Source organism: Heptranchias perlo, chromosome 22 (genome assembly GCF_035084215.1).
Source record: "Heptranchias perlo isolate sHepPer1 chromosome 22, sHepPer1.hap1, whole genome shotgun sequence".
In the NCBI taxonomy this organism is placed as follows: domain Eukaryota; kingdom Metazoa; phylum Chordata; class Chondrichthyes; order Hexanchiformes; family Hexanchidae; genus Heptranchias; species Heptranchias perlo.
Genome location: NC_090346.1, coordinates 29,326,448 through 29,347,289, shown reverse-complemented (window position 1 = coordinate 29,347,289; position 20,842 = coordinate 29,326,448). Strand labels below are relative to the sequence as shown.

Here is a 20,842-nt window from a genome sequence, read left to right as displayed (position 1 = left end):
CTTCTATAAGATCACCCCGAAACCTCCTACTCTCCAGGGAAAAAAGTCTCAGTCTATCCAACCTCTCCCTATAAGTCAAACCAACAAGTCCCGGTAGCATCCTAGTAAATCTTTTCTGCACTCTTTCTAGTTTAATAATATCCTTTCTATAATAGGGTGACCAGAACTGTACACAGTATTCCAAGTGTGGCCTTACTAATGTCTTGTACAACTTCAACAAGACATCCCAACTCCTGTATTCAATGTTCTGACCAATGAAACCAAGCATGCTGAATGCCTTCTTCACCAGCTGTGACTCCACTTTCAAGGAGCTATGAACCTGTACTCCTAGATCTCTTTGTTCTATAACTCTCCCCAACGCCCTACCATTCACGGAGTAGGTCCTGGCCCGATTTGATCTACCAAAATGCATCACCTCACATTTATCTAAATTAAACTCCATCTGCCATTCATCGGCCCACTGGCCCAATTTATCAAGATCCCGTTGCAATCCTAGATAACCTTCTTCACTGTCCACAATGCCACCAATCTTGGTGTCATCTGCAAACTTACTAACCATGCCTCCTAAATTCTCATCCAAATCATTAATATAAATAACAAATAACAGCGGACCCAGCACCGATCCCTGAGGCACACCGCTGGTCACAGGCCTCCAGTTTGAAAAACAACCCTCTACAACCACCCTCTGTCTTCTGTCATCAATCGAGCCCCAAGAGTCTGCAAAGGGATATGGACAGGTTAAGTGAGTGGGCAAGAAGGTGGCAGATGGAGTAAAATGTAGGGAAATGTGAGGTTATTCACTTTGGTAGGTAGAAAAACAGAATATTTTTTAAATGGTGAGAAACTATTAAATGTTGGTGTCCAGAAAGTCTTGGGTGTCCTGGTACATTAAACACAAAATAGTTAGCATGCAGGTGCAGCAGGCAATTAGGAAAGCAAATGGTATAGAGGTACTAGAAAGGCTAGCTGTACTTAAAGTAGATAAGTTATCCGGTCCAGATGGGATGCATTGTAGGTTGCTGAGGGAAGCAAGGGTGGAAATTGTGGAGGTCCTGTCCATAATCTTCCAATCATCCTTAGGTACGGGGATGGTGCCAGAGGATTGGAGAATTGCAAATGTTACACCCTTGTTCAAAAAAGGGTGTAAAGATAAACCCAGCAATTGCAGGCCAGTCCTCAGTAGTGGGGAAACCTATAGAAATGATAAACCGGGACAAAATTAACAGTCTCTTGGACGAGTGTGGATTAATTAAGGAAAGCCAGCACGGATCTGTTAAAGGCAAATCATGTTTAACCAACTTGATTGAGTTTTTTGATGAGGTGACAGGGAGGGTCGATGAGGGCAATGCGGTTGATGTGGTGTATATGGACTTCCAAAAGGCGTTTGATAAAGTGCCACATAATAGGCTCGTCATCAAAGATGAAGCCCGTGGAATAAAGGGAGCAGTGGCAGCATGGATATGAAATTGGCTAAGTAATAGGAAACAGAGTAGTGGTGAACGGTTGTTTTTCAGACTGGAGGGAGGTATACATGGGTGTTCCCCAGGGGTCGGTACTAGGACCATTGCTTTGTTTGATGTATATTAATGACTTGGACTTGGGTGTACAGAGCACAATTTCAAAATTTGCAGATGACACAAAACTTGGAAGGGTAGTGAACAGCAAGGAGGATAGTGATAGACTTCAAAAGGACATAAATAGGCTGGTGGAATGGCAGATGAAATTCAACGCAGAAAAGTGTGAAGTGATACATTTTGGTAGGAAGAACGAGGAGAGGCAATATAACCCCAGAGGGCTGTGGAGGCTCAGTCATTGAGTACATTCAAAACAGTGATCGATAGATTTCCAGATATTAAAGGCATCAAGGGATATGGGGATAGTGTAGGAAAATGGCGTTGAGGTAGAAGATCAGCCATGATCTCGTTGAATGGCGGAGCAGGCCCAAGGGGCCAGATAGCTTACTCTTGCTTCTATTTCGTATGTTCTTATGTTGTTATGTAAACTAAAGGGTACAATTCTAAAAGGGGTGCAGGAACAGACAGATCTGGGGGTCCATGTGCACAAATCATTGGAGGTGGCAGGGGAGGTTGAGAAAGCGGTTAAGAAAGCATAAGGGATCCTGGGCTTTATAAATAGAGGCATAGAGTACAAAAGCAAGGAGGTTATGATGAATCTTTATAAATCACTGGTTCGGCCACAACTGGAGTACTGTGTCCGGTTCTGGGCACCGCACTTTAGGAAGGAAGTGAAGACCTTAGAGACGGTGCAGAAGAGATTTAATAGAATGATTCCAGGGATGAGGGACTTCAGTTACGTGGATAGACTAGAGAAGCTGGGGTTGTTCTTCTTAGAGCAGAGGAGGTTGAGAGGAGATTTGATAGAGGTGTTCAAAATCATGAAGGGCCTGGACAGAGTAGATAGAGAGAAACTGTTCCCATTGGCGGAGGGGTCAAGAACCAGAAGACATAGATTTAAGGTGATTGGCAAAAGAACCAAAAGAGACTTGAGAAAAAATGTTTTTACACAGCAGGTGGTTGTGATCTGGAATGCACTGCCTGAGGGGGTGGTGGAGGCAGATTCAATCGTGACTTTCAATTAGATAAGTATTTGAAGGGAAAAAAATTGTAGGGCTACGGGGATAGGGTGGGGGAGTGGGACTAGCGAGATTGCTCTTGCAGAGAGCTGGCATGGACTCAACGGGCTGAATGGCCTCCTTCCGTGCAGTAACCATTCAATGATTCTATGTATGTTGGACTTTATTGCAAGGGGTTTGGAGTACAAGAGTAAGAGAGTCTTACTACAATTGTACAGGGCTTTGGTGAGACCTCACCTGGAGTACTGCGTGCAGTTTTGGTCTTCTTATCTAAGGAAGGATATACTTGCCTTAGAGGCGGTGCAACGACAGTTCATTACATTAATTCCTGGGATGAGAGGGTTGTCCTATGAGGAGAAGTTGAGTAGAATGGGCCTATACTCTCTGGAGTTTAGAAGAATGAGAGGTGATCTCATTGGAAAATATAAGATTCTGAGGGGGCTTGGCAGGGTAGATGCTGAGAGGTTGTTTCCCCTGGCTGGAGTGTCTGGAACTAGAGGGCATAGTCACGGGATAAGGAGTCGGCTATTTAAGACTGAGATGAGGAGGAATTTCTTCACTCAGAGGGTTGTGAATCTTTGGAGATCCAGGTGGCTATGGATGTTGAGTCATTGCATAAATTCAAGGCTGACATGGATAGATTTTTGGACTCTAGGGGAATCAAGGGATATGGGGATCAGGCAGGAAAGTGGAGTTGAGGTTGAAGGTCAGCTATGATCCAATTGAATGGCGGGGCAAGCTCGAGGGGCCATATAGCCTACTCCTGCTCCTATTTCTTATGGGCTAAACGTGACCTGATATGACTCAGCGAACCTTTTTTCTGGCGAGATTAGTTAGTTTCCAGCTGGGCAGGAGAGCAGGGAAGCAAGTTCGCGCTTGTCCATTGATTACAGCCTGTGACATCTCTTTAACACAAAGTTTTCAGATCAGCAGGGAATCAGGAAGAGCAAGTTCTGGATTTCCACGTTTGACTGCGCATGCACGCTCTCCGGAACTTGCTTTTCCATTTGCCCTGAAATAATGTTGAGCCCTGTTAGCCTCGCCGTTATTTCTTGAGCAATTTCTGGGCCAATGTCCCAGAATTCAATGTGCTCCATTTATGCTAAACACTGATACCACTTATTGCTCGAGTCCCAACCTTTATTTTTACCTGGTGCGGCTAGGTTGTACTTGCTACATATAATGCTCCTTTTGGTTTCTTCTAAAACTTGAAGTGCCATTTTGCAAACAACTGTGATGCAGTGTGTACATTCCTGCAAGTTGATTTGACAGAAATGGCAACATTTTATACATTTCACTCATGGCATCCAAGTAAGTGAAACAGCAGCCTCAGGAAGGGTGAGACTGGAGCTAATGCACATTATTGGAGAGAGTAAGAGTTTCACTTTGGATTTGATCCTTGCTACACTTGACCTGGGAGTACTTGACACTGACATCCAAAGCCATAAATGAGTAAGTGTTTCTTTCCTAGGCACCAACATTACTCATTTAAAAAAATCCTGACATCACAAAGAAATAAATTAACCTTAGTCCAGTAATGTCTAAACCGCAGCCCACAAGCCAAATCTGACCTGCAACCTGATCTTATCTGGCCTGTGGAGCTCCAGGTTTTTCTCCCCTGCACAGTAGAAACAGCTGATCTTCAGGTGGGTTTACCGGATTTTTAAAAAAAGTCTCAGGCAACATTATGGATTTTCTCAGCAGGCGTGCATTGGATTGACATGCAGCTCTTGATCCCAGCAGCTCTGCTCCCCTCCATTAGTTGGGCCCTGCCTTAGGAAAGTACAATATTGAAAATCCAGACTCAAGGTGGAAAGCTGTCCATCAATCCAGTGTGCTCCTGGTGACAAAGCCTGTGGTTGTGCCTGTGCCCGAGACTTCCTTTTAAACCTGCCTTGGAGCAACTGAATGACTAGGCTCACAAAGGTTGAGAGGGAGGTTGCCAGTAATCCTGTCTCCACTACGGTTGACCTCCAACCAACAGGCTGTTCGACTCTGACCCCAGCAATATTACTGAAACCCCTTCCCATCATGCCCCAAACAATCTAGTGCTGTTGTCCTCAAAATCCATAGTTAGAGAGAAAAAGAGAGAAAAATAAAAACAGAAGCGTAATAAAGGGAAAGACCAAAAAGAAAAGTAAAAGAATGGAGGGGAACAGACAGTAGTGAAAGCAGAAAGAGGAAGAGGCACAGGAGTGAAGGAGGAAAGAGGAACACAAGAAGAAGAAGACAGGCACAGACTCTGAAGGGAGGAAGGAGAGAGCAATTAAAGATCCATTTACAATATAACTTTAACATTGGGATAAAACAGTTTGTGTTTCACATGCACAGTTATAGCCTTACATTATAACAATCTAGTCAATTGCTCAAAAACGTTGGGCACCTCTGCCTTAGTTGATTTGAACAGTACTGATACATACTTCCATTAGACAGCTTTCCCCTCTGCAGGAAACCAAATCTACTCTTTGAAGCAATTACATTTCTCTACTTACTCTATTCCCAATATTTTCAGCAAAAAATAAAAAATGTCAGCCAAGAGTAACTTTTAATGTGCGATAAATAGCTTTGAACATTTGGTTTCAGATGCTTTTTTGCAATAACTTCCTTGCAAGATTTTTACCTCAACTCTCAAAAGGCAGTTTTTACAATATACACTACTTGCTTCTTGTGAATTTCCTTTTTGGACTTACCGTTTCTCTACAGAGAAATATATGGTGCTTGGATGTCTCAAATTGCTCAAAATTCTGTAGACTGTCTGAAAAAATGCATCTGTCAAATCATCATCATAGAATACTGTAATAAAGAGAGGAAAAGAATACATTTAATAGAGCTTAAACCTATGGAACTGGGTGGTTCACCCATATACTTGATGTTAAAACTGATGAACACAGCCCAAAGTGTCTGAGCTGACTCCAGTACAGGTGTTCAAGACCACTTGACAACCACTACAAGTGCTTCGATCCAATATGTTGACCAGAAGAGGTACTGATAAACATCTGGTGAGCCAGTTCGGAATCATGGGTGTTAGAGCAACTGAAGCTCCTATACCATGCATGTGTGGGGTTTGTTAGGCACCCTTCTAACTAAGATGATATCCAAAGCATTATTGAATGGTGCTTGAGATTACATCCGTACCTTTGCTTTGAAGGGCCTCGAGGGTGATTGTGTAGAATCAAAGCTAATACATTACATGCATGAAATTGGAGGTAGACTATAATGGTTCCCTCGCCATTAGATATAGCACAGAGACTGCTTCGACTGGTGCTCATGTTGATAATTGGCCCTTTGAATCACTCTGATACCTCCTGTGTGGTATGAATCTTAGAGGAGTAGATTCTGAAATGGTTGGGAATCTCTTTAGGCCTTACTCTGAAGGCTCACTCCAGATGTGTCAAATGAAGCATTGTTTCTCAGCTTCAATCTTTCTCATAATGCCCTTTTGGAGAAATGGAAACAAACTGTATACTTTTTTTAAAAAAAGATGTGCCTCAATGGAAAGCAACAAAGCCAATGTTAATGACTATTAGTTGCTGAAAAAGGCCCACAATTGAATGCACAAAAATGGAAACCAGCTACAGGCACACACCAATCTTCCATTTGATCAAAGGTATTTAGAAAGAAAACAAGAAAATATTGTGTTCAAACTTCTGCAACTGACTTGTGAAGACAATGCCGAGAAACTAAAACAGTGCCTAAAAATAGAACAACCAACTAACAAACAGAAGAGGACTTTTTCTGAGCAACAATAATACACCAATACCAATGATAAGAGAAAAAGTACTAAAGACTGGTTTGAGGCTGTGGCTTTTGTAATGTGACAAGGGAGATACATGTAGGAAGTTTTGTTCCAAGTGAAAGGGCATGAAAGGAGGAGGTAGAGAGACACTGTTATAGCTGAAAGTATGTTTGATGGATCATGTAAAGCAATACTGGGCAAAGGAGACTATATCAGGTTACTTCAAGCCCATTACCACTAGCTACCCTGTTGGGTATCAGAAAGGAGGGCAAAGTGATTAAGACTTAAGTACAACAATAGAAGATGTTACAGCTTAGAAGATCGTGATGGGCAGATCATGTGTGCAGTATGGATGATGGATACTCCCAGAAAGTGATGGAATGACAATGTGGAGGGCCAAAGCTGAGATGATGCAGCTGAATGGAAGATCTAAATAATAAAGGGGACAGCACAATGACTAAGTTTTGTGGCACCTGAGGTGAGCTTGGGTTTGAGTGACTGACATGTTCAGCTATCTTTGGTCATATTGGATATGGCAGCAACAGCATAGCAGGTTGTGTTTCTGTTTTTCGATTTTAGAGCACTAGTGGATTTCCTGTGGCACTGTTCAAAGTAGATTAGAGAGTATGCTGTTTAAGAAGGACAGGAGCATAATCCACGATGTATTATTTGCTGCTAAAGTGCAGCTGTGTGTAACAAGGAGTAATTGCTGTGCCATCCTTGATCAATTACACGCTTCTTGCAATCTTCAAGTAATCTGTTCACTGCTGCCATTTTCAGAGTGAAACTTTTACCAGACATTAATTTTTCAGTAAAATCATCACAGTTGACCTTTTTTCTTGAGATTGTCCTCAGGTAATAAGCTGGAACGCTGTGGTTTTGAGTGTCGGTGTAAATAACATGAACGCTCTGGCTCTGAATGTCAGCACTGAACATCATTTTTGGACATCATTTTAGTTCAAAAAAAAGATTCAGGTCCAGTGAGTTTTTGATCAAATGCATACCATAAACTTTAAAACAGAGTCCAGTCTGCACCCTCAACCTGATAGTTGCAAAATTCATTAGGGCTATAATGTAGAACAATATAACAATGTCTAAAATTGACGCAATATTTACCAGCATGGGAAGGGGGGAAGATGCTCTCTCAAAGGAAAGATACAAAAATATTCTATGAAAATACTCCAAAATCAACAGTAAAAATCAACATGAAAAAGTTGAAAGGCAATTCTTCAGACCACATTTTTAACTGGGGAGAGCTCTGGATTCCTCACTAGATTCATTACAACTTAATGGCCATTTTTATAAATGGCAATTTTATGAATAGGGAACTGGAAAATTACAGGATACCTGCCTTCTGTTGTAGCGCTCAGACAGATATAGTGAACTTTTACCCTATTTCCAAAATTGTTTACTATATCCTGATTCCACTGTAGACATATAATATACATATACATATGCTTTAATATTTTCAATTTAATTAAACAACTGTGTTCTCCAGTGGCATCAAATTTCACATCTGTGGACTACTGTTTACAGACAATACTGTAACCAAAGTAAATTTAGTTTCCTCACTTCTGCAGTAATATTGCTCTAGTCAGCCATTTTAAGGCTGGAGTTCGGGACATATGGCTTGGTGCATGGAACCGCAGCACTTATATAAGCCATCTTTCTTCCAAACATTAGATAGCAAATTTAAAAAAGAAAGTCTGATTTTGTATCTATAATTGGGTCATTGAGACAAATATTTATAACAGCTCCCTGACTCACTGGTGAGAGGCAAGTAGGCCCACTGAATTTAAAACTTAATCAGTTTATAGGATTTTAAGATGGCATTCAATTGCATCATGCCATCTATGGTTATGTTTCTAGTAATTTCCATACAAAGTTAAACAATGTATGATAAATAATAGTAAAATATATTTAGTTTATTCTAATTCCTAGAAAGAAGCTTTACAACTCATATTTATACAATGCCTTTAGCATAGAAAATGACCGAAGACACTTCCCAGCAGTGTAATCAGACAAAATGGATCCCAAACCAAAGGAGATATTAGGAAGGATGACTAAAAGCTTGATCAAAGAGATGAACTTTAAGGAAGGTCCTAAAGGAGGTGACGGAGGTGGAGAGGTATAGGGAGGGAATTCCAGATTGTAGGACCTAGATGGATTTAAATTAGTCAAATACATGTTAAAGGTTAGAATACTGCCTTTAGGTAAAAAATAGAATAAAATTCAAGTTAAAGTATTAGGGAAAGAAGAGAAAGAGATCCAGCTGCAGCTTGACTCAGTTTCCCAGGCAGCACATAACAGTGGCAAACGCAAAAGACTATTACATCTAGTCCTCCAGCTAAATGAAGAAGGACATGGTACCTACTGCATTAGGAAGTAAGATCATTTCTAAAAGTTTTTAAAAAAACATTAGGTTGCAATTTAAGGTACAAATAAAAACACACATAATGTGTAAAAGAAACATCACCCTCCTATATATGGAAAGACACTGATGTATTTCAAAACTTTCAAAAAGACACTAAAATACTCAAAGGTTGAAGATAGTTCTGGAGTATTGATTTTTTATTCAATACACTATACACATAAAAGCCTCCTACCATCAGCAGCAAGCAGCACATCGGTATGATCGTACAACTGAGATATTTCTTCTTCTGACCAACAATATTGGCTTTTAGTGTCTGGAACAAAAAGATGGAATAATGCATATAACAAAGGTTTGATAGATTATATTTGCGATTACTGCTTTAAAAAATATTTAATATATACAATTCTGCATGTTTATGCACTGGCAAAAGAAATGAAATTAAAAGGAAAATCAAACAGGAGCCTAGCTATTATTACTGGCAATATTAGTGGACTAATATATAACGCATAACAGTTATTTCTAGGGTACAGTTTACTAGAATTTATTTTACCTTTAAATTAAGTTATTAATTTAATGAACTGGTATGCAAATAAAAAACTAAAGATAAAGGTGCAGAGGAGATTCACCAGGATGTTACCAGGGCTGGAGCACTTCAGCTATGAAGAGAGACTGGGAAGATTGGGTTTGTTTTCCTTGGAGCAGAGGAGGCTGAGGGGGGACATGATTGAGGTGTACAAAATTATGAGGGGCACAGATAGGATGGATACTAAGGAGCTTTTTCCCTTTGTTGAGGGTTCTATAACAAGGGGACATAGATTCAAGGTAAAAGGCGGGAGGTTTAGAGGGGATTTGAGAAAGAACTTTTTCACCCAGAGGGTGGTTGGAGTCTGGAACTCACTGCCTGAAAGGGTTGTGGAGGCAGGAACCCTCACAACATTCAAGAAGCATTTGGATGAGCACTTGAAATGCCATAGCATACAAGGCTACGGACCAAATGCTGGAATATGGGATTAGAGTAGACAGGGCTGATGGCCGGCGCGGACACGATGGGCCGAAGGGCCTCTATCCGTGCTGTATGACTCTATGACTCTATGACTCTCTATGACAGTCAAAGAGATAAATGTTAAGTCAACTTTTGAAAGTAGTGACAGGGATAGCTAATGGGCTGGAAAAGAATTCCAGAAAGCAGAGATGTGGTGGCTGAAAGAATAGCCTCCAGTGGTACCATACAAGGGGTAATAGTCATAACAACAACAACTCGCATATATATAGTGCTGTTAATGTAGAAAAATATCACAAGGCACAAACAAAAAATGGACAGAGGAGGAGAGATTAGGAGGGGTGACCAAAAGCTTGGTCAAAGAGGTGGGTTTTAAGGCGGGTCTTAAAAGGGGGAAAGTGAGGTGCAGAGGAGGAGGAGATTAGGGAGAGAATACCAGAGCGTGGGACTTAGGTGGCTGAAGGACACGGCTGCCAATGGTGAGGTGATTAGAGGGCGGGGTTTGTGGGTTGCACAAGGAGCTGGAGTCAAAAAAAGTTTAGTGAGTGAAGGGTTATAGGGCTGGAGATTACAGAGATAAGGAGGGGCAAGACCATGGAGTTATTTAAACACAAGGATGAGAATTTTAAATTTGAGACACTGGCGAACTAGGAGCCAATGTAGATCTGCAAGGAGAGGAACAATGGTCAAGCAGAACGTGGTGAAGGATTGGATGCGGGCAATAGAGATTCGGATTAGCTAAAGTTTGTGGAGAATGGAGGATGGGAATAAACATGCCTGGAGGTGATAAAGCATTTAGGGTTTCAGCAGCAGATGAGCTAAGGTAGAGGAGGAGGCAGGCGATGTTACAAAGGTGGAAGTATGCGGTCTTTGTGAACTGGAAGAAAAGGAAGTCATAAGGGCAGAGGATATGAGTTGAGGCATAGAGTTAAAGAAGACTTCAGAAATAGGGTGAAGCATGGCTTTGAAGGTGAGATGAGGATCTTGAACTCAATCGTCTGAGTCAGTGAACCTCGGTGAGGGTCCAAGTGGGCAAGGAAAAGCTCAGGGCACAAAACTCTAGATAAATTGAAGTTTATGGAATGAAGAGCTGAGAAAGCCTTGGTGATGGATTGGGTGTGTGGTATGAAACTGAGTTTGAACCCAACAGAATACTGAGGTGGTAAACCATTGGGTTCAGCCTAAGCCTGCAACCAGGCAGGTCAAGAGTCAGAGCCTGAAGGATGTTGGAACTGGTGAGAGCTGATCAAGATGACTTCAGTTATACAATGTTATGCTGATCAAAGTTACAGCTCATCTGGAATTGATGAGCAAACAGTCAGATAGTTGGCTAACAGTTTTTGAATTAAGGGCAAAGAGATAGAGTTAGGTGCTGCTGGTACATATGGAAGCCAACAAAGGAGGGGTCCAACGATAGTACTCTGGGGCAAACTGGAGGTGACTATACAGGCACTAAATGGAGAAGCTGTTAGAGATTATGTTGGCATTTATAGATGTGGAACCACAAAAGAGCAGTGCTACATTTTGGATCATGGAGGAGTGGCATTGGAAGAAATAGAATGGTCAAGTGACCAAAACAGCAGAGATGTCAAGGAGGATGAGAAGAGACAATGAGCTGCTGTTTCAGTTCCACAGGAACAGTGACTTTGACTACAACGTGCTTAGATTACATACTCCAGTTCTAGAGCGGGGCTTGAAACCACAACTTTCTGATTCATGGTAAGAGTGCTACCAGATGAGCTAAGCTAACACATCAAATTGCAGGTACTTTCTAAATGCACTTTTCTACCAACACTCCCAAAATTGAAACCTTTGTTCACCAAGATTCTCTTCTGATTACATGTATGAAGTAAAGAAAGAAAGAACGAAAGATTTGGATTCATATAGTGCCTATCACGACCTCAGGACTTCGCAAAGTGCTTTACAGCCAATGAAGTACTTTTGAAGTGTAGGAACCATGGCAGCCATTTTGCACACAGCAAGCTCCCACAAAAAGCAATGTGATAATGACAAGATAATTTGTTTTAGTGTTGTGGTTGAGGGATGTATATTGGCCAGGACACCGGGAAGAACTCCCCTGCTCTTCTTCAAAATAGTGCCATGGGATCTTTTACATCAATCTGAGAGGGCAAACGGGGCCTCAGTTTAACGTTTCATCCGAAAGATGGCACCTCCGACAGTGCAGCACTCTCTCAGTACTGCACTGGAGTATCAGCCTGGATTATGAGCTCAAATCCCTGGAGTGGGACTTGAACCCACAACCTTCTGACTCAGAAGCAAGTGTGCTACCATTGATCCACAGTACAAAAAACAATGTATGATGTATATAAGGGAATGCACTATTATAGAAAGTATATTATGGAATGGAAACAGAGGCATTGGAGAGGTCCAAAAAAGATTCACAGGATGATACGAGAACTGAGAGGATGCACGTATCAGGAAAGGCTGGACTTGCTGGGGCTCTTTTCTCTAGAAAATAAAAAGCTGAGGGGTAACCTGATAGAGGTATTTAAGATAAGGAAAGAGTTTGATAGGTGCATTTAAGGAGAAGCTTAGATAAGCATATGAAGGAGAAAGGAATAGAAGGGACTGCTGATAGGATTAGATGAAATAGGGAGGGAGGAGGTTTGTGTGGAGCATAAATGATGGCATAGACCAGTTGGGCCGAATGGCTTGTTTCTGTGCTGTAGTTTCGATGTAATTCGATGTGACACTATAAAGCTTGGTACCATTTGATTTCCCACCACAAAGGTTTTCTCAAATAATAAGTTGACAATAGTAACTTTGTAATTGATTTAAAAAAAAGTATGTCAAGAATGCCTGGATGCATAATAATTTTGAATTATAGCTTGTAAAGCACTTGATTTTATTTACTTCCATAAATTTACACAGAAATAGTTACTAACATATTTATACAGATTACACACAGTGAGAAAGACTGCACCAGAAACTCACCTCCAGGCGAATTAAGGGGTAAACATTCTGGATCCCCCCTCCGAGTGCATATTAGAGAATTCTGGAACTATACATCCATTAAAATGAATGGATGGAAAATCACAGTATTTCACAATATGTTCTTCTGACGTGCACCAGGAGGGTAGAAGCTGAACTTTTATCCCTACGTCCCATCACTCTGCAGAACAGCATGCAGGGAATATTACCATGCAGTGCCACCACAAACAGTTTTAGTAGTGACAATAACGTGAACTAAAATATATCTATCAATTTATAACTTACTCAGAAATGCAGCAGCAATTTTAATACAGCAATATTCAAATTGTTGTACTGTACCACATTAACTCGTCAAAAAAAATGTTTTGTAAAATTTTAATAGTGGAGAACAGAAATAGACTGGCAATCTTAACACTGATGGACTCAGGTGACATCAAGGCTTTTATAAAGCTGAATCATGAAATTTTTGTAGGCGATCATTAAAAAATACTTTGCCATTTTGGTTTAAGCACATAAGAACGTAAGAAATAGGAGCAGGAGTAGGCCAATCGGCCCCTCGAGCCTACTCCGCCATTCAATAAGATCATGGCTGATCTGATCCTAACCTCAAATCTAAATTCATGTCCAATTTCCTGCCCGCTCCCCGTAACCCCTAATTCCCTTTACTTCTAGGAAACTGTCTATTTCTGTTTTAAATTTATTTAATGATGTAGCTTCCACAGCTTCCTGGGGCAGCAAATTCCACAGACCTACTACTCTCTGAGTGAAGAAGTTTCTCCTCATCTCAGTTTTGAAAGAGCAGCCCCTTATTCTAAGATTATGCCCCCTAGTTCTAGTTTCACCCATCCTTGGGAACATCCTCACCGCATCCACCCGATCAAGCCCCTTCACAATCTTATATGTTTCAATAAGATCGCCTCTCATTCTTCTGAACTCCAATGAGTAGAGTCCCAATCTACTCAACCTCTCCTCATATGTCCGTCCCCTCATGCCCGGGATTAACCGAGTGAACCTTCTTTGTACTGCCTCGAGAGCAAGTATGTCTTCTCTTAAGTATGGACACCAAAACTGTATGCAGTATTCCAGGTGCGGTCTCACCAATACCTTATATAACTGCAGCAATACCTCCCTGTTTTTATATTCTATCCCCCTAGCAATAAAAGCCAACATTCCGTTGGCCTTCTTGATCACCTGCTGCACCTGCATACTAACCTTTTGATTTTCTTGCACTAGGACCCCCAGATCCCTTTGTACTGCAGTATTTTCCAGTTTCTCGCCATTAAGATAATAACTTGCTCTCTGATTTTTCCTGCCAAAGTGCATAACCTCACATTTTCCAATATTGTATTGCATCTGCCAAATCTCACCCAGCCTGTCTATATCCCCTTGTAGGTTTTGTATGTCCTCCTCACTCTCTACTTTCCCTCCCATCTTTGTATCATCTGCAAACTTTGATATGTTACACTCGGTCCCCTCCTCCAAATCGTTAATATAGATTGTAAAGAGTTGGGGACCCAGCACCGACCCCTGCGGAACACCACTGGCTACTGGTTGCCAGTCCGAGAATGTACCATTTATCCCAACTCTCTGCTTCCTGTTAGATAACCAATCCTCCACCCATGTCAGAATATTACCCCCAATCCAGTGATTCTTTATCTTGAGCAATAATCTTTTATGTGGCACCTTGTCAAATGCCTTCTGGAAGTCTAAATACACTACGTCCACTGGTTCCCCTTTATCCACCCTGTACGTTATATCCTCAAAGAACTCAAGCAAATTTGTCAGACATGACTTCCCCTTCGTAAAGCCATGCTGACTTTGTCCTATTATATCTTTCACATCTGCCTACAAATTTCGAGTTTGTCTTCAAAGCCACTATTGGTGCCATGTTTTGCCATTTGGGCCCATTCTATTGGTGGCTTAGACAACTGTTTGGAAGCTGGTGGTTGGGGAGGTGGGGGAAATGTGCTACAACATCCAAGCATGATCCCACTCTTATCCTAGCACTTTCAAGCAGGAGTCACTAGAGGTCCTACCATAGAACCATTGATGTTTACCGCACAGGAGGCATTTAGCCCATCATATCTGTGCCAGCTCTTTTCTAGAGCACACCAATGCCCCACTCTCTCCTCATAACCCTGTATCATCCTCTGCTTAAAATATTTATCAATTTTCCTTTAAAAATGCAATGGTCTCTGCCCCAACCACTGCTTGTGGGAAATAATTCCATTTTTCCAACAACCCTCTGTGTAAAGACATTTCTCATCACTCTCTCCTCACTCTTTCAGTCACAATTTTAAATTGATGACCTCTCGTCATCAAACCCTTCATAATTTTTTTAAAACTTCTATTAAAATCTTCTCTGCTCCAATGGAAGTAGTCCCAGTATCTCAAATCTTTCCTCATTACTATAGTTTCCCATCCCTGGCACCATCCTCCTGAATCTATGCTATATCCTTTAATGCCCTTTCTATAATGGGGTACCAAAAATTCCACACAGTACTCTAACTGTTCCTAACTAATCCTTTGTACAAATTTATTACCTCTTTACTCTTATATTCTATGTCGCTATTTACAAAACCCAAAATACTGTTTGCCAAACCATCTACTTTTGTGTTGTCAGAAAATTGTGTTGCTCCCCATACCCAAGTCCAAATCATCCACATATACACCAAGAACAAAAGTGGACCCAGCACTGATTCCTGAGTCACACCACTTCCAATACTTCCACAATCTGTGTAACAACCATTTCCCATCTGTCAATCAACTTTCTGTCCCTGCTGCTGCATTTCCTCTTATACCACATGCCTGAATTATTCTAACAAAAATTCATCTGAGACACCTTATTGAATGCCTTCTGAAAATCCAAATGCACTACATCTACTGCATTCCCTTTATCCACTCAGTCACTTTAAAACATGACTTACCTTTAATAAATCTATGCTGGCTGTCCTTGATTAACCTATGCATTTCAAAGTGCTCAATAATTTTATCTCGAATTATAGATTCTAAAAGTTTGTATGCAAATGAAGTAAGACTAATTGATCTATATTTACCAAGTTTATCCTTATTGGGATGCTTGGGCCAATTGTATACTACTACTGCTGTTATGGTTGAGATAAATTAACTCAACACAGAGTAGGAATCAAGCTCGGACTTTCCTGGTCTCCTTGGCTCACTATATATCAAATATTCAGTAATTTTTGTGTACACAGAACTAGATCCAGAGAATTACATAAAATCATAACGCACTTTGTACCGTCATTAGTAAACAATAGCCATTCCAGTTTCTGGGATCAACTGAGGACTATCAACAATGCAAATTCTCCCAAATCCTTGATGATTGATAGTCTATACAGCTACTGTCGTACCTACCTGCAGCAGGAGACAATACAAACAAATTATAAATCAACAGTATTCCAACCTGTATTTTTCTTTAACTTCTCAAATGGATATATGCACAAATGTATAATGAGATACACTGCAATTGAGCTGATCTCTTACCTGTGCATAGTTCATCTCTCAGCCAGTCCAGTTCCCTCACTTTAATTTCACTTCCTGTTGTTACATGCACAACAAAAAATATTTTATTTTTATTTAGGAGAAATAAAAATAAGAAAAAAAATAATCTCTAATGTAACAACCGTGAAATTTTGAAGGGCACATTTCCTTCACTTACGTCCTAACAGTCTCATCAATTCACTTTAGAGTAAATTCCCCAATCACAAAGTGCCAGCAAGAAGCTGCACTTGAAAGGAGCCTGAGTCAAAGATTCGGGGCTACAAATGTTGCTCCATGAGATTGGGGAGTTTACCCTTTTGCTTCATCCACAAAAATTCAAATATTGCAATCTTTCTACTTTTAAATGGCTTAATTTAATGTTAGATGGCTTTTTGTTTTATAGCAACTCATTTTATACACTACAGAATTTGTGTCAGTTACTTTGTTTTTCAGATTTTGGCAAGTAATTGGTAAACATTTCTAGCTATTTATATTTAAAAAAAATGCCACTTTACAATTTATCTACAAGATGTTTATAAATTTCAGTCACACTCAAATAATTATAATCATGTATAATAATCTGAAAAGCGAACATTGAAAACTTTAAAACTGACGTACGAAGTTATCTTGTATTCAACCTCATTTTACCTCTTCGACCATATGAATATGGCACCCCTGGTTCCAAGTACATGGTTTTCAGCTAATTGAATACAGTGAAACACAGATCACTGCCATCACATCATCAATTCAAAAGAAAATCCCATTCCCAGAATAGAACACTGTTACAAAGCAATATTTTATAATGATGCAAGAGCGAAGCTGCTTCACAACTAGTTCAAAAATAACAGCGTCCCACACTTGCAAAGAAGTACTTCACCACCCTAGTTAGCACCTCTGTGCCTATTATGATTAATAATGAGACAATGCAAGAGTCATTTCAGACTCGCCTGTAAATGGCAAGCTGATCACTCGAGGTGACATTAATATCAGTTTACGGTCAATTTGATAACTGTGGAGCGAAGCGGAGTCAGACTGCTCCCTCTAGGGAGCATCACTCCATTTTTCTCCGAAGGCATGTCGGGCCCAGACTCTAGATTCACATTACAATTTTACAGCTGATGCAAAGTGAAGCCACTTCACACTGATGCTGCATTTGTAGTACAAGTGCAGCCTTACACCAACACCCTTTACTTAAGCAATAATCCTTCTTGAAACTACTGCTTTAGAAATAACTATTTTACAAGTCACCATCCCAAGTGGATGGAACGGAGATTTGTAGAATACAGTTACTTGAGTAAATTGCTTTCAAAGCCATCAACCTCAACTTACCTGCTGGCCCATAAATATGCTTGTTTGCAATTATATTTCGTTCACACATGTTCAGCAAATCTACACCAACATCTAGAAACATAAGATGTAAATACTCATATTTCAAAAGAAGCTTTTTATACATATAGTACACAACTTTAAATTATAATTGAAGAATTATAAAAGTGTGCTTAGTACAACTCAAATGAGTGTCTAACACTCATGGAAATTCATCACCGTGCTCAGGTCCAAGCTACTGAGAAATCTACTCCTGTAAAATTTCTGTTCACCTAATATGGAGAGCTTTATCTCCATAGGGACACACCCCACTCACTCAAGTTCAAAGAACTTAGGTACAATTTAGCAAAACAAAGGCCGAGGGACCCACAAGTGCTCAGGCGAACTGCTGGAATTTAATGAAGTTTACTAATACAGAATATTGATAAGCTTCTTGCTGCCTGTTCAACTAAGACAATATCCTTGGCTAACAAAAATCTATCTCAGTTGTGGGACTTCCTATTGCCTAGCATCCATCAGCACTTTGGGGGAGAGAGTTCCAGATTTCTACTACCCTTTGTGGGAAAAAGTGATTTCAGTTTTCGCTCCAGCATGGCATAGCTCTAATTTTAAGATTATGTCCCCTTGTTCTTGATTTTCCCACCAGAGGAAATAGTTTCTCCGTATTCACCCTATAAAATCCCTTTAACTTCTTAAACACCTCAGTCAGATCGCCTCTCAAGGCTAATGAGGTGCGGTGCCCAAAACTCAATGCAGTATTCCAGAAATGGTCTGACCAAGGCTCTATACAATTGAAGCATCACTTCCTCCCCTTTGTATTCCAGCCCACTTGAGATAAAGGCCAAAATTCCATTAGCCTTTTTGACTGCTTTGTACTGTCTACTAGCTTTTAATGATGTGTGTACTTGGACTCCCAAATCTCTTTGCTCCTCTACAGTTCCTAGTTTCTCAACATTTAGAAAATACTCCGATTTATCTTTCTTGGGTCCAAAGCGGATGACCTCACACTTGCCCACATTGAACTTCATTTACCATAGATTTGCCCACTCACTTAATCTGTCTATGTTTCCTGTTTCCATCTGCACTACTTACTGTCCCTCCTAACTTAATGTCATTTGCAAGCTTGGATATACAACTCTTTATTTCTTTATCCAAGTCATTCATAAATATGGTGAAACTACTGTTGTACTACTTAACTATTAAACATACAGGAGTAACAGCTTTGCAAACTAAATGTGATTACAGAAATCTACTTTCAAATATAAAAACGTGCAAGGCTGGACGAGACCCCTATGGTCCATCTGGCTGATCCTAAAGCTTCAAAATTTCCATACACTATTCAATCTAATACACCTCAATTGCTTTCTCTCTGAATTATTGTCATTATCAGCCTCCACTGCGTCTCTGGGAAGTCTGTTCCATATATCCATCACCTTCTGTGTAAAGCAGCTAAATCTAAATTATCTGTTCACTTTTGCTCTTATGAGTTTGAGTCCAAACCCCCTTTCTGTAGAACGTGATGATGTCAAACATACTAGCCCTGAAATTGCTGGGCAGTCACGTCATAACAATGACGCCTTAACGGCGTGCGCCATTATTTAAACGTAAAAAATCCAGCAAATAACGGAGTAACCGAGACATCCCGAGTTGCAATCTTCCATAATTTGCTGGACCTTTTGCGCCGCAGCGCCGATAGACTCACCTTAGCAGTTAACATTCTTTCGCAATGCTTAGGCCACCGTTGAAGTCAACGGCGATCGCCAATTTGCTGAATTTACGCCATTATTCACACAGCAGCCACTTAAGGCTGGAAATTAGTGGTGTGATAAGGATGTGATTTATGATTCTCACATGACTCAACCTGGGAGGCCAACAAAAGAATAATTGCTGCTCTGGAGTCTCACTCCAGCAGTCTGGAAAGGATTTAATTTTTTTTCTCTCTGTTTTGACAGTCTTTTCTTGATAGTATTAGAAGACAAGAATTTTCAGCACCCAAAGTTCTTTCTACACTCGTGAGGATGAAAGCATTGCAATGGGCTATCCACGGGGTATTCCGCTGTTTTTGATCATTATGGTTGACGTGGAAGTGGAACAGCAGGCGTGTCAAGTGAGGCGCCATGGTTGGAGGCTGAGCCAATTGCACTACTACCCCCTCCTCCCAGAGTGTGTACAGGGAAGAAATCTTCTGAAGCATTGTCAGAGGAACAGTGCATGTGCAGACTGTGCTTAGGCATGGAAGCAATTGGCCACTTGCGCGAGATGCTCCATGTGGTCTATCTCCCGCAGAGCCTTGTCAGTGGCTATGAAGGTGATGACGGCCCTCAGCTTCTACGGATGCGATTCCTTTCAGGCAGGCAGCAGAGACGACATCAGTCAAGGAGCTGTGAGGGCCTGCGTTCAACAGGTCACAGATGTAGGGCGTAGGGCATTCAACCTCATCAAATACGCTATGTTCCCTGTGCAGCGAAGAGACAGGTCCATCATTTCCATGAGATTGCTGGCTTCCCCAGGGTGCAGGCGGCCATCCATGGGACCCACGTGCCGCTGAAGGTTCCACTTGAGGAACCTGTCACCTTCATCAATAGGAACGATCACCATTCACTGAACGTCTCAATTGTCTGCAGTGCCCAACTGCGGATCCTGCATGTTAACACTGACCATCGGGGATGTGCTCACGACACCTTTGTTCTTCGCCACTCCAACATCCCTGACTTATTCAGCAGAGAGTGACAAGGAGTTGGATGGTTCGTAGGGGACAAGGCTTACCCTCTGAAGCTGTGGCTGATGACACCCTTCTGCATCACCAACAACGCAGCAGAGGAAAGGAACAACCGTGCACATGTGTCCACCCGGCAAGTGGTAGTAAGCACAATGGGGGTGTTTAAATCACACTGCTGGTGCCTGTACAGGCAGTGGGGGTGGAGTGGGGGTTGCTCTACAGTATTCCCCATATAAAGTGACAAAGATTGTAGTGGTCTGCTGCACACTGCACAATTTTGCCCTGCAGGAAAGACTGACCTGTAACTTGGCAGATGAGATGCTAGTGGAACTGGAGGATCCCAATCCAGATGTCACTGGAGGAAAGCATGCTGGCAGCAGCCAGTGAGAGCAGCTCATGGCTCAGGTGTTTGGACAATGTTAACCACCTCAGCCCTTGCCCCCAACCCCACGAAATTCCACCAGCGGAATGGAAGTGGATCAGGAAATCCAGAGCAATTTCTCCGTAGAATGGTGGACGGGCAAGATTGAAACTTAAACAATTGAACTTTTATTCAATACAACAGTGCAAAAACCAACAGACAAAAAACAACAGTGTAAAAGCAGATGAGAACAAAAAAGCTGTAAACTCTCATTAGGAAA

The 20,842-nt window shown here is 41.2% G+C and overlaps 1 protein-coding gene across 8 annotated transcripts in view; it reads right to left on the bottom strand.

Annotated features, from left to right (window-relative positions):
- mettl22 (methyltransferase 22, Kin17 lysine) overlaps positions 1–20,842 on the bottom strand; it is a 120,017-nt gene that overhangs the window by 45,213 nt on the left and 53,962 nt on the right. For all 8 annotated transcript variants that reach the window (XR_010966836.1, XR_010966835.1, XR_010966834.1 and 5 more), the window contains exons 6-9: positions 17,486–17,557; positions 16,160–16,213; positions 8,936–9,016; positions 5,284–5,386 (exon numbers count right to left, since the gene is read on the bottom strand). Coding sequence is in view for 3 of the 8 variants with exons in the window: in XM_068003169.1 (XP_067859270.1) it covers positions 5,284–5,386; positions 8,936–9,016; positions 16,160–16,213; positions 17,486–17,557 (310 nt within the window). In the remaining 5 variants the exon portion in view is untranslated. The remainder of the gene's footprint in view (positions 1–5,283; positions 5,387–8,935; positions 9,017–16,159; positions 16,214–17,485; positions 17,558–20,842) is intronic.